A 13,299-nucleotide genomic window follows, 5' to 3' on the forward strand; every position below is an offset into this window, starting at 1 on the left:
AACCACCAAAGACCCCCTGACCCGTTTCTAGGAGGATCCAGAGGGATGGACTATGTCTGCTCACTTGCTTGCATCAAAAGTGAAAAAAGTGGTCCCAGGGTGTGGAAAACTTGGCTATAAAAGGGTGATACAGCGTTCACAGGGGCACCTCTGGGATCCTGGACACTGTGTCAGCTGGATCGATGCCAGAGCCAGGACTGGTGATCTCCTCCCCTTCGCCTCTCTGACCTCCCTCTCTCTCTTCCCTCTTTTCTTTTACTCTGCTATTTCTCTTAATACCAGAAGGGCAAAAATACCAATTCCCACACTGAGTGTGGAATTTTCTAATAGAACTTCGTGAGCTTTTTTGGACCCCTCTGACACCTGTCACTCCGTTTTGCCCACGGGCATCTACAAACCTTGGGAGCTTCTTTCTTCTTGGGAGCGGGACACAAGGAGTCTGGAGGAGCAGAGCTGCCCTACCTCCACATGGCCCCCTCTCCCTCCAGCAGATCCTGTTATCAGTGTTTGGGACACAGCAGCTCGTTAACTCCATGTTTCCCAGGTTTTCTGCAGCATCTCCATGTTCCACTTTCACGGGGTTTGGAAAATTGAACAAAAACAGAAGACCGTTAACAATGTGGGAAAATAAATGCAACACAACTTTAAGGCTATGCAAAATTGAAACCATATTCCAGGCTCCCCGGCCATTTTACAACTCCCAGTAAGGATCTCACCCTCCAGGAATTCTCCCTTGGGGCTCAGCAGCAAGGAGCCCCAGGATTTAACAGTGGGAATGAGCTGCCTCCCAGGCTCTGCAGCTTTCTTTCTGTTTGCCACTGAAGAAAGAGGCTTCCTCATACAGCCACAGGGGCAACACTTCCTTTCCCAAAGTATTTCACCCAAGTGGGTGTTTCCTGACACCGTTTCACTCATTTAGTGGACAATTAATACCTTTAACTCACTTGTTCCCAGCCCAGTCCAAGGACTCCGGACTCCCGGGATAACATTTCAGATAATTTCTCTCTATTCAGACAATTCTTCTTTGTAACAAACATCACAAACTGTTCCATGTCAACGCGGTTTCTCTCCCACATGGATTCACAGCCAGCAGTACCTCCAACACCTCCCCAAATCCACAGGCACTGGTGAATGGGAAAACAACCCCCAGCCACCTCCCTTTTCCTGGGAGGGGCTCGGGATGGCTGTTCCACAGCCTTCTCCTGCCCTCAGGGTCTGGCACAGAGCTGCCCTGGCCCAGCGAGGGGACCCCGAGGGGGCCGTGGGTGATGTCCTATATGGAATGCATCACGGAGCCCCTGATGTTCCCGCAGGGCCAGCTGACCAGCGGCACGTGTGTGTCCTGCATGTGACCTTCCTGATGCTTCAGCAGGCTCCTCTTGAGCACAAACCTTTTGCTGCAGAGAGGACACTGGAAAAGCCTCTCTCCCGTGTGTCGGCGCTGGTGGTTCAGGAGGTAATCCTTCCTCCTGTAGGTTTTGTCACACTTGGAGCACTTGTAGGGCCTCTCTCCCGTGTGACTTGTCTGGTGCCTAACGAGCCAGGAGTGGCAAACAAAGTTTTTCCCACAGTCGCTGCAAATGTAGGACTTGCCCCGGCCCTGGCTCTGCTGCTGGGCAGGGCTGCCCCGGGCCGGGGGTGGATCCCAGCAGGGGCTGGCTCCCGATGTGTCCGTGGGGAAGCTCTCCTCGTTTTCAGCAGCTTCCTCTGTGCCCAGGCTGTCCTGGTCACGGGGCCTGCCTGTGCCCGGGGGAGTCTCTCCACACTCGGAGCGGGGCCCCGGCCCCTCGCAGGAGGCAGGAGCAGCTCCAGGGCCCCTTCCTTTCTCTCCCGGGTGTGGGTGCAGCAGAGGGAACACCCTCTGACACGTGGGGCCTGGAAACATCTCCCCTTCTCCCTGCGGTGCCTGAGGCTGGCCCTGCTGTGGGGAGTTTCTCTCACACTTGTACACACAGGGCTGCTTTTCAAGGCTCCTTTCCTGAGCACTAAAGAACTCGTACTGAGCATCCCCTCCAAGGCCGTTCCCATTCGCGGTGGTGGTTGTTTCCATCATTTCTGAATTCCACTGACTGTCCCATGGCACTCCATGGCTGGGATCTTTGGGAAACCCCTCTCCTGGCCTTCCTGGTATCTCTAAGCCACAGGTCTTGTTCTCAAAGCAGTCTGCTGGATGGTCCCTCTTCAAATTTTCATCTGAAACAGAGAGATTTCAGAGATTTTTAATTCAGGAGTCCCCTTAGGAATGTCCCTCCCAGCCTACAGCCACATCATTAATACTGACGGGGGGAACAAGTACCAGCGTCCACTGAAACAATATCTCCAGGGAAACAGGACTTTTTTAAACTGCATTTTTAAATATCTGTTCAGTGCCCCCCCACCCCCTGGGAGAAGAACCTTTTCCTGATATCCAACCTAAACCTCCCCTCCTAAGCCTATCAGAAGCACTCTCTGCTCCCAGGAACTAGAGTTGTCTAATGAGCATCTGTTTTTTAATGAACAGCCTTGGAAACTTATTTTTCTTGCCTGAAACACCCAAGTAGAATAATATTTTTGTTATTGAACTTTCAAAGAAAGTCACTGACTTGAACTGCAGCCAGGACGGAAAATCACTGTGATTAAAGCCCACTCTCTTGTGACTCTATAAACTGCGGTCCAAAGTGAGACCCACTGAGCTCCTGATTCCCAGAAAATAAAGGAATGTGTGTGTCCCAAATACTGATAACTGGATGGCCATGGAGCCAACCAAGGACTGTTGATTAACGTGACATGAGAAAGAACAAGATTTGGCTGGAGAAGGGGGGGCCATGTGGAGATAGGGCAGCAATTTCTGGGACAAACATCCTTGTTGTAGCTCCTGAAGACAAGCACAACACAGCACAAAGGCAGGAATGAGGGTAAGAAGTGGGAATGGATTATAGGGGGGGGATCAAAAGCCCAAAGCCTCCAAGCCATTTCCAGAAAGGCCTGGAAGAACTGACTGCATGTGAAGTGAGGAACTTGTCTTCAGGGCAGGGAATCCTGTCCATTAAAAGGACTGAGGGTGCCCTCCATCCCCTCATCCACATCGTTGATAAAGACATTAAACAGAATGGCCCCAGTACTGAGCCCTTGGGACACCACCGGTCACTGGCCACCAGCTGGTGTCACTCCCTTGCCCAGCACTCTGTGGGCCCAGCCCTCAGCCAAGTTTTTATCCAGGTAAAAGCAGCACAGACTCAATCCATGCAGCTTGAGCACACCTCTGGGCTTGCCTCAACACAAGCCCAAGCCAGCGCCTCTGACAGCTTTTGGCTGGCTCAAGGGGGAAGGAGTCTCTTCAGCTGACAGAACCCAAAAGTTTTGTCACCAAATATTAACCAGCAGACTGAGGTTTGTCCCAGTTCTCTCATGGTTTACATCGTAAGGTTGTGACATTTCATACAGTATTAAAAAATACTCTAAACTACATTTACTGTCCCTGAAATCCCAGCTAAAATCCATTACTGACCTGTACTTGGAACTGTAGAGATTTCCTCTTTCTCCAGGTCCTGTTGTGCAGGGCAGGGTGGCTCCTCCTCTTGTTTAATCCACAATGAAATATCCGTTGCATAAGTCTGAAATCCTGTTTATTGGGGAGAATTTACACAGCTGAGAAACACCGGGGGAAGGCACAAAGCACAGATAATTCGGGAATGCACAATGGCACCAAAGCATCAGGGAAGACACAACATGAAGAGCCATTAAGGGGTAATTCCTGCAGTGGAGTTTTTGGCAGATCCTCACCTGTGTCAGGATCTCTTGGAAGGTCCTCGCCCTCTGTGCCTGGCAGCTCCCTGGCATCCACCTCGCTGCCTTTCCTGGTCTGACTGGATGCCTCAGGATTGTAAAATCCTCGCTCTGCTAAGGGAGAAAATCCAGGAGAAGTGGATCATACCTGCCTAAGCTCAGGATTTCACAAGGCCGAAAACCTGCTCTGGTTTGGGCTTTGTTTGGAGGTTGTAGCCCCAAGCCCAGCTCCCCATAGCCCAGTTTCTTAAGGAAACCTGTTGGAAAGGTCTAAAAATCCCAGCTGGCTGCAAAGACAGTAAGCCAAGTTCCGGTGGAGCCAACAGGCAGCATTGCTACCCTTTGTAGAGTGAGGAAAATCTGCAAAGCAGAGCAGCTGATTTGTAAAACAAAGAGGTTCCAAGTGAGAGGGCAAAGAACAGGGCCCAGGGCTCTGCAGCCTTTCAGAGGAGTCTGTGTGCTCATCCTTGCCCAGGAAAACCCCAGAAGGGAAGGGAGGAGGGAAAGGGCAACCTGAAGGGATTTAGATGAAACATCTCCTAATCCACACTTGGACAAAAACCAGCCATGCATCTGAAAGCTCCAAAATGTCCTTGAGAAGGGAAAGGGCAACACCAGCCCTCGCCTGTCGGGGCTGCTGGCAAGTCTGCTCAAAACTTCTAACAGATTTGGAATACATGAGCAGAGGTGGGGAAAAAAACCCCCACATAACCTGGAATTTAATCCCTCATCTTAGATTTCCCTCTGAGGTATGCAGTTACTCACCTGGGCAGGGCTCTCCAGGAGCTTCTGCAGCCTCCTCCTCCTCCCGACCTGCAGTGCACAACTCTTGCTTAATTGGGATTGTGCTGTCTTCTGTTAACAGGAACCAGTGTTATTTTAATACCATACAAAATTAATTCCAATTGTCAACCCAGCCCAGGCAGATCTGCTCTGTTCTAGCTCACATTCCAGTGAAAACCTCACTCCAGTTCTAGTTCCTGCTGACCAAGGCCTCTTGAACAGACCTGAAATGTTGGTTACAAAACCCTTAGCAGATGTTTGAGCCTGAGAAACACACAACATTTTCATACAAGTGAAAACACGTTCTCCATGGCCCCAGGAGAGGCCAGAGCCACTTGAATTCTCGTCCTTGAGTTTCGTTTCTCTCTTGGCACCGCTGGAGTTCTGTTGTTTCCTTTTCAATCCCTCTCAGTCACACACCACTTCTCACCAATCAGTGAAACACTCGTGAGAAGAGAGTTCTTAGAGAGTAAGTCATGAAACTTATTGAAAAAAGAAAACAAAAGTCTGTGGAATAAATAAAGAAAAGCAGATGGGCCTGTGCTCTGCACCTTTACAGTGCAGACCTGGCCAAGGGGACTGATGGATTCCCCAGGAGAGGGAAAAGAAGAGTGTGATGGAGCATCCTGGAAAGGCTGGTGGGGATGGCAGCCTGACAGCTGCATTTGGAAGACCACACTCAGCACAGCAAGCGCCTTGGAGAGAGGCTAGTCACAGAATCATGGAATTGCCACGGAAAGCCCCTTAAGGTCATCAAGTCCAACCATCCCCAGCACTGCCAAGGCCACCCCTGCCCCATGTCCCCAAGTGCCACATCCACAATGGCTTTTAAATCCCTCCAGCAATGGGGACTCCACCCCTGCCCTGGGCAGCTGTGCCAGGGCCAGACAGCCCTTCTGGGGAAGGAATGTTCCCAATATCCAACCTGAGCCTCCCCTGGCCCAGCCTGAGGCCGTTCCCTCTCCTCCTGTCCCTGTTCCCTGGCAGCAGAGCCCGACCCCCCCGGCTGCCCCCTCCTGTCAGGGACTTGTGCAGAGCCACAAGGTCCCCCCTGAGCCTGCTTTGCTCCAGACTAAAACACCACCCACACCCCAGATGTCCCCAAAACCTGGCAGGGGCAAAAACCAGGTGTCCCCAAAACCAAGCCTCAACGCCACTCACCGGTGCCGGTCTCTGCAGGATTCCCTTTCCTGTCGCGGTCCTCACAGCTCTGGGCACTCGGCTGGTTCCCACCCTCTGCCGGGGCCTGGGCGTTGTGTCCAGCGGTGTCCGGCCCTGTGGGGAGCAGAGGGTGAGGGGCAGCTGGGGGGGCACCGTGGGGCTCCCTCACCACCTGCCCTTACCACGTCCCAGCTGCACATGCACCCGCACCTTGACCTGCATCGCTCCACGAGGGAACAGGATCCCCCTCAGAGCTGTGAGGGAACAGAATCCCCCTCAGAGCTGTGAGGGATCGGGGTCCACCCAGAGCCGTGAGGGAACAGGATCCTCTCAGAGCCGTGAGGGAATGGGTTCCACCCAGAGCTGTGAGGGAACAGGATCCTCTCAGAGCTGTGAGGGAATGGGTTCCACCCAGAGCTGTGAGGGAACAGGATCCTCTCAGAGCTGTGAGGGAATGGGTTCCACCCAGAGCCGTGAGGGAACAGGATCCTCTCAGAGCTGTGAGGGATCGGGGTCCACCCAGAGCCGTGAGGGAACAGGATCCTCTCAGAGCCGTGAGGGAATGGGTTCCACCCAGAGCTGTGAGGGAACAGGATCCTCTCAGAGCTGTGAGGGAATGGGTTCCACCCAGAGCTGTGAGGGAACAGGATCCTCTCAGAGCTGTGAGGGAATGGGTTCCACCCAGAGCCGTGAGGGAACAGGATCCTCTCAGAGCTGTGAGGGAATGGGTTCCACCCAGAGCTGTGAGGGAACAGGATCCTCTCAGAGCTGTGAGGGAATGGGTTCCACCCAGAGCTGTGAGGGAACAGGATCCTCTCAGAGCTGTGAGGGAATGGGTTCCACCCAGAGCCGTGAGGGAACAGGATCCTCTCAGAGCCGTGAGGGAATGGGTTCCACCCAGAGCTGTGAGGGAACAGGATCCTCTCAGAGCTGTGAGGGAATGGGTTCCACCCAGAGCTGTGAGGGAACAGGATCCTCTCAGAGCCGTGAGGGAATGGGTTCCACCCAGAGCTGTGAGGGAACAGGATCCTCTCAGAGCTGTGAGGGAATGGGTTCCACCCAGAGCCGTGAGGGAACAGGATCCTCTCAGAGCCGTGAGGGAATGGGTTCCACCCAGAGCTGTGAGGGAACAGGATCCTCTCAGAGCTGTGAGGGAATGGGTTCCACCCAGAGCCGTGAGGGAACAGGATCCTCTCAGAGCCGTGAGGGAACAGGATCCCCCTCAGAGCTGTGAGGGAACAGAATCCCCCTCAGAGCTGTGAGGGAACAAGATCCCCCTCAGAGCTGTGAGGGAACAGGATCCCCCTCAGAGCTGTGAGGGAATGGGTTCCACCCAGAGCTGTGAGGGAACAGGATCCTCTCAGAGCAGTGAGGGAATGGGTTCCACCCAGAGCTGTGAGGGAACAGGATCCTCTCAGAGCAGTGAGGGAATGGGTTCCACACAGAGCTGTGAGGGATCAGGGATCCTCTCAGAGCTGTGAGGGGTCAGAGGCCCGCTTAGAGCTGTGAGGAATCAGGGTCCCATCTGAGCTGTGAAGGGCTTGGGGATCCTCTTAGAACTGTGAGGGATTGAGGATCCTCTCAGAGCCAAGAGGGAACAGGGTCCCCTCAAAGTAGTGAAGGATCAGGGATCCTCTCAGAATTGTGAGGGACTGGAGTACCCTCAGAGCCATGAGAGATCAAGGATCCTCTCGGAGCCATAAGGCACTTGTGGATTCTTTCAGAGCTGTGAGGGATTGTGGTCCCTATCCATTTAGGCTGGATATTGGGAAAATTCCTGCCTGGAAAGGGCTTCCCAGCTGTGGCGCAGCTGCCCAGGGCACTGGTGGAGTCCCCACTGCTGGAGGGATTTAAAAGCCATGTGGATGTGGCACCTGGGGACATGGGGCAGTGGTGGCCTCGGCAGTGCTGGGAAATGGTTGGACTTGATACTCAGAAGCCTTTTCCAACTTCAGCAATTCCATGATTCTGTGATTGCAGAGCATCAGCCTGCCTGTGCACAGGAACAACCTCTATTCTTCCTTTCAGTCCTGGAAAAGCAGCACCTTTCTGTGTCACTTCACATTTTGTCTTGAATTCAGGGTTCTATTTTTGCAATTCAAACAACACAAATCCCAAAATAGCTCTGAGATTTGTTACAAATACATGTATTTTTCTCTGAAATTCAGGAGAGCTGGTCTGGAACAGAAAAACCATGACTGACTGTAAAATACTGTGTCATCTCTGGTATCAAAGGCAGCTTCAAAAAGTGATGAAACACGGAGCATGTAAAATACAGAAACAGGCAAGAAAGGGCACCTCAGGTTGTCTGTAGAATAATCCAGGAGCGCTGCTGAGATGATCCCAAATAGAACTCAGGATATTCTGGTCACAAGGGAATCACAAATGTCCCTGCACTGCTTTACAGGGCCACAACTTTGCCTTTTTATCCCAGAATACATCCTGCTCTTATAGAATCCCAGAAAGATTTGGGTGGGAAGGGACCTTAAAGCCCATCCATTGCCACCCCCTGCCATGGGCAGGGACACCTTCTACTATCCCAGGTTGCTCCAAGCCCTGTCCAGCTTTTCTTTGGACACTGCCAGGGATCCAGGGGCAGCCACAGCTGCTCTGGGCACCCTGCGCCAGGGCCTGCCCACCCTCCCAGCCAGGAACTCCTTCCCAATATCCCACCTAACCCAGCCCTCTGCCAGCAGGAAGCCTTTGCCTCAAGATTATCCTGCAATTTAGGGCACTTAGAACATAAAAAAAAAACCCAAAAAACCAAATCTAAAATGAACCAAGTTCTAACTGGACCAGAAAACCCGGAGTTTTGTTTTCCTTCTTCCTGTACTAAAGCAGCGAATCAGCCAAAATGTTAGGGAGAGTTCTCAACTCATTTATTCCCGAGTGAGATCTGACCAAGCAGATTGTGACTGGAAGTCGGTTTCCGTATCCAACAATTAAATCCATGAGGAGATGAAATGCAGCAGGAACCCCAACAGTTCCACTGTGAGATGCTGCCACGACACCATCAAGTCAAAAGGATCTCTCCACGAAATTTTGATGCAAAATGAACTGTTGATTTCATGGACTTCCTCAGGAGGGAATAACTCTATTCAAATCATGCAAAGGTCCACAGAACCCATGGATTCTTGGATAAGAGCAGGCTAAAAATGCTCTTCACAAGTGAGTATTTTGACTGAAAACCCAAATTTTATGCTGAACCAGTAAGGATAAGCTTTTCTGTGGGAAGCCCATTTCTGTGTGACCTAAATAATAATAAGGTCATTATTGTTCAGCTGTTTTGATTTGTTCATTCCGTTTATTTTCAAATTCCCTCCTCTTCACCCTCTGTATTTGGATCTAAATCTCTCTATAACTTGCAATATTCTACCACTCTTGTGACAGCACTGATGAGGACTCTGGAGGGCAACAACCCCCCTGAACTCATGTTCCAGAACAAACAGCTGCTGTCAAAACACAAGTGAAACGCACCAAGAAATAAAAACCCCCAGAAAGCAAACCAGAAACTAAACATTTTTTCTCTTCCTGGACTCAACCCATCATGACCACAACACTGAAAATGTTTTGCTGGCAGAAGGATCGACATGATCTGGGCAAGAATTGTATTGTGAGCTTATTTACACCCTATTTTTAGACATTTTTACACTTCAGGCCTGTGTGGATTTCAGATACACACATGGAGAACCATTCTCCTGCTCAGGTTCCACCATAGTACTGAAAAAAAATTAAAAACAATTGAACCTCCTGGTTTTTTTTTATTTTAGGTTGACTTCTGTTTCTCCATCCATAAGGTACAATACTAGAAACTGCCATTTACAGCAGGTAACATGGTTTGAAAAATAAAAAAGACTGAAAAAAGCATTTAGAGTTTCACAGGCATAATGTCATTTTTATTAAAAATCAAGTCTTTACTGCTGCAAATTTAATCAGCATTTTTCAAATAGATAGAAACAAGTTCCCTGCCCTGAAGCCTCAAAGAATAAGTTAAAAAAGTTATAAGAGCAGTTTAACCAGAATCCATAGAAACCCACTGGTTTAAGTTTATCCACTTAATGGACAAACCCAAAGTGCTCGCCAGGACACTGAGCAGGAAGGGAAGGAGGTCCTTGTGGAGGACACAAGACAGGACCCACAAAGGAGTGGAGCCCTCTGGACTCACACACACGACAGAAATCCTTCCCTGGGAGGGTGGGGAGGGCCTGGCACAGGGTGCCCAGAGCAGCTGTGGCTGCCCCTGGATCCCGGGCAGTGCCCAAGGCCAGGCTGGACATTGGGGCTTGGAGCAGCCTGGGCCAGTGGGAGGTGTCCCTGCCCGTGGCAGGGGGTGGAACGGGATGATCCTTAAGGTCACTTCCAACCCAAACCATTCCAACATTCTGTGACAGCCGAGTTTGCCCTGCTTGGCTGAGGCTCCTTCCTGGATTCCTTCAGCTCCTGCTGTGCTCACCAGGCACAGCCCTGTGCTGTGTCCCCCTCTCTGCCATCCCCTTCCCGGGCCACATTCCTTCTTTCCCAATATTGAAGCTCTCCACCTCCCCACTCTGGACAGTGTCCCCGACTGCCACGTTCCAGAACTTCACCCAGCTCCCCAGATACTCAGGCATAACATCATCAATGGAGAAGGCCTTGAGAATTGTTCTCAGCTTAATGATTCCTCGTATTCCGAGGGATTCATTTCAGGTATGCCAGTCTCCTCACCTACAGCGCCTCATCTTCCCAGCGCTCTAACCTTCCCAACAATTAAACTGTCCCGAGGCTTCCTGCCCACTTCCCACCTCAGCATGGCTCCTGCTCTCTCCCCACTGCCCCACCTGCCTCCACTCAGCCCCCACATCTCAGCACACACTGTCCCACAGCAGCAATGTCAGGAATTCCCACATCTCCAGCAGCACAGGATGCTGTGGAATCACTTGGAACTCACCCACACCAAGCTCCGAAAACTCCATGCCCTCCATAGTTCCCTGCTCCTTTGCATAGGGCTCTTCCTCCTCTTCCTGCTTCACGGTGACCGCAGAGCTTGGCTCTGGAATGCTGCAGTCTGCTGAGGAAAAGTGGAAACTCCTTTACTGGGAAAGAGGAAACTCCTTTACTGGTTATTGCAGCACCACTGGACTCCTCCCTTGCTGCCCCAGGAAGTTGGTGCCCACCCACCCACTGTCTTGCCACACACAACCTCTCCAGCACCTCCCATTCCTGCTTCTGGGAGCGCTGCTCTGTCCTGTGGGGAAGTGGTTCCCCCTGAACCCCCCAGTTCCAGAGGGTCCTCCACACCCTCGAGCCCAGGCCCTTCCACAACACTCACCATGGCCAGGTTCAGCCAGCCCTGCTCTTCCCTCCTGGTTTTCCTGCGCTTCTCTGCTGTCCCAGCTGCTCACATCGAGTTCAAACAGCAGAGCCTCTGCCAATGACAGAAATCATGGAATCAGATCACAGAATGCCAGGAGGGTTGGAAAGGACCTTCAGGATAATCCAGCTTCAGCCTCTGCCATGGTGAGGGACACCTTCTGCTATCCCAGGCTGCTCCAAGCCCCAATGTCCAGCCTGGCCTTGGACACTGCCAGGGATCCAGGGGCAGCCACAGGGCAACCTGTGCCAGGGCATCCCCACCCTCACAGCCACGAATTTCTTCCTGACTTGTAATACTAAAAATCAAACCTGTTACATTTTTTCTCACCCTCTGTTACTCCCCCTGAACCTGGCTCCTTTTGAGATCCAAGAAGTTCCCTCTGAGCAAACCAGGACCATCACCATCACCTGTCTGGTGACAGCCTCTGTCTGGTGACAGCACCACTCAACCCTCACCCCCAGGATTACACCTTTAATTCATCCCTTGCCTGCACCTGGTTCTGCTGGGATCTCTCCAGGAGCTGGCTCCTCTTCACTGCAGGGCGCTTCTCCTCCTTGGAGCCGGGACAGGAGGGCAGGTTCGGAGATGACATCGTCTGACAAGGAACAGGGATAGGAATGTTTCCCTGCTGCATCCACAGGGAGGAACACACCCAGCTGTGCTCCCCAAACCAGCTCCATCAGCTCCAACACATGGTTGGGCAGCACGCAGAGTCCTCAAACACCGGCCTTGGCCTCACCGTGTTCCCACAAATCTGCTTCCCAAGTATGGGAAAGATTCCCCAACCAGAGCCAGTCTGGAAGTGCTGATAACCGACCCAACAGCAACACTCACCCAGCAGGACCAGGGCTTCTCTCTTCCCTGTCAGCACCTTTCCATACAGCTCCCTCTGCCACTCCTCCAAGTTCTCCCACTCCTGAGTGGAAAAGCCAGTGGCATTGTTTTCCAACGCCACAGCTGGGGCCTGCAATCCCAAAAGTGACACACTCAGCACCGCTCCTGGAACACAGAGAATCCTCCTCCCTATTTATCCCTGCTACCAGGCATCAGGGAAAGAAAATTCCTGCCTTGGGGCATCCTCTGGACACTGAGAGTAACAGTCTGGATCTTTGCTAAACTTTGGGAGATGAATTGTGAATTCCACAATATTCTCCCTGTGTGGAGCCTGATCCCATTGGGGAGCTCAGACTGGGGAAAAACTTCCTGTTGGTAAAAGCGTGTCAACCCCTCCTTTTGTAGGGAAAACCAGCTGAATATAACAACACACAGGAGAAATCACTTCCTGCTTCGTGCCTTCGCACGACAGGCGACAGAAGAAATCTTAGCAGAGTTTGTGAAATGATTTCCATGGCGGAAAGCTGCCGGAAGAGGTGAGGAGCAGAGAAGCCTCTGCGCTGTCCATGTTTCCCCCAGACCCCTTAAAGACCCATCCGTTACCTTGGGGACCTCCACCCCTGGGGGCAGCCGCAGGATCCAGAGATTCCTGTTCTTCAGCAGGTTCTCCATGTTCTCCAGGCGCCGCTGGAGCCGCCCGTACTCCTGGACGAGGGTGCCCAGCGCCGCGCACTTGCTCTCCAGCTGGTTCCGGAACTCCCCGACCATCTTCTCGCAGTCCAGGTGCTTCTTCTCGCTGTTCCCGGCGCGGTGCTCCAGGCTGAAGAGGCGGGACGCGTGTGCGGCCACGCTGCGCTCCAGCGCCTGCACGGCCGCCACCACCGTCCACAGCGAGATGGTGCTGCCGCCCGCCAGCTCCATCCCCGCACCGGGAGAGACGGAGCGCAGGGAGAGGCTGCGGCTCCGGGCTGAGGAAGGGCGACAGCGGGGCAGGAGAGCCCCGCTTCGGCCGCCGCACACCGGGACCGGCCCGGTCCTTCCCGTCCCTCCCGCCCCGGAACTGGAGCTCTCCGCTCGGACCGGCCCCTGCCCGCCGCCGCTCCGCCGCCGCTCCTGCCCTCCCCTCGCCGCCGCCTTTCCTTGCCGCCAAGAAGCGCCGCTTCCTCTTCCTCCTCCGCTTCCGCCGCCGCCACAGCGGCCCCCGCCGGCCGGCAGCCCCCGCAGTGATTGACAGCTGTCAGTCACCGGGAAAGGGGCTGCTCGGAGTGCCAGGAATCCCCCCGGGGTTCCACCGCAGCGGCGCTTCCCCGTGAGTCACAGAATCCCAGAACGGGTCAGGCTGGAAGGGACCACAGTGGGCACCTGGTGCCACCTCCCTGCTCCAGCAGGGCCATCCCAGAGCA

General features: G+C 53.0%; 1 protein-coding gene across 5 annotated transcripts; it reads right to left on the bottom strand.

Moving 5' to 3' along the window:
• Positions 1–983: 983 nt before the first annotated feature.
• LOC125324484 (zinc finger protein 212-like) lies at positions 984–12,990 on the bottom strand. 5 transcript variants are annotated; one of them, XM_048300686.1, is made up of 10 exons: positions 12,500–12,990; positions 11,897–12,026; positions 11,556–11,657; positions 11,018–11,113; positions 10,637–10,756; positions 5,710–5,823; positions 4,531–4,617; positions 3,763–3,879; positions 3,488–3,601; positions 984–2,193 (listed from the first exon to the last, which is right to left on the bottom strand). In XM_048300686.1, the coding sequence occupies exons 1-10, from the start codon at positions 12,815–12,817 to the stop codon at positions 1,274–1,276; spliced, it is 2,118 nt and encodes a 705-aa protein (XP_048156643.1). In that variant the 5' UTR covers positions 12,818–12,990; the 3' UTR covers positions 984–1,273. The 5 variants fall into 5 exon arrangements, with proteins under 5 accessions (XP_048156643.1, XP_048156563.1, XP_048156479.1 ...); XM_048300606.1 differs by having other exon boundaries at positions 4,531–4,620; positions 10,637–10,753; positions 12,500–12,989; XM_048300522.1 differs by having other exon boundaries at positions 3,763–3,876; positions 4,531–4,620; positions 12,500–12,989.
• Between the last annotated feature and the right edge of the window lie 309 nt (positions 12,991–13,299).

Source organism: Corvus hawaiiensis, chromosome 1, assembly GCF_020740725.1.
Source record: "Corvus hawaiiensis isolate bCorHaw1 chromosome 1, bCorHaw1.pri.cur, whole genome shotgun sequence".
Classification (NCBI taxonomy): Eukaryota; Metazoa; Chordata; class Aves; order Passeriformes; family Corvidae; genus Corvus; species Corvus hawaiiensis.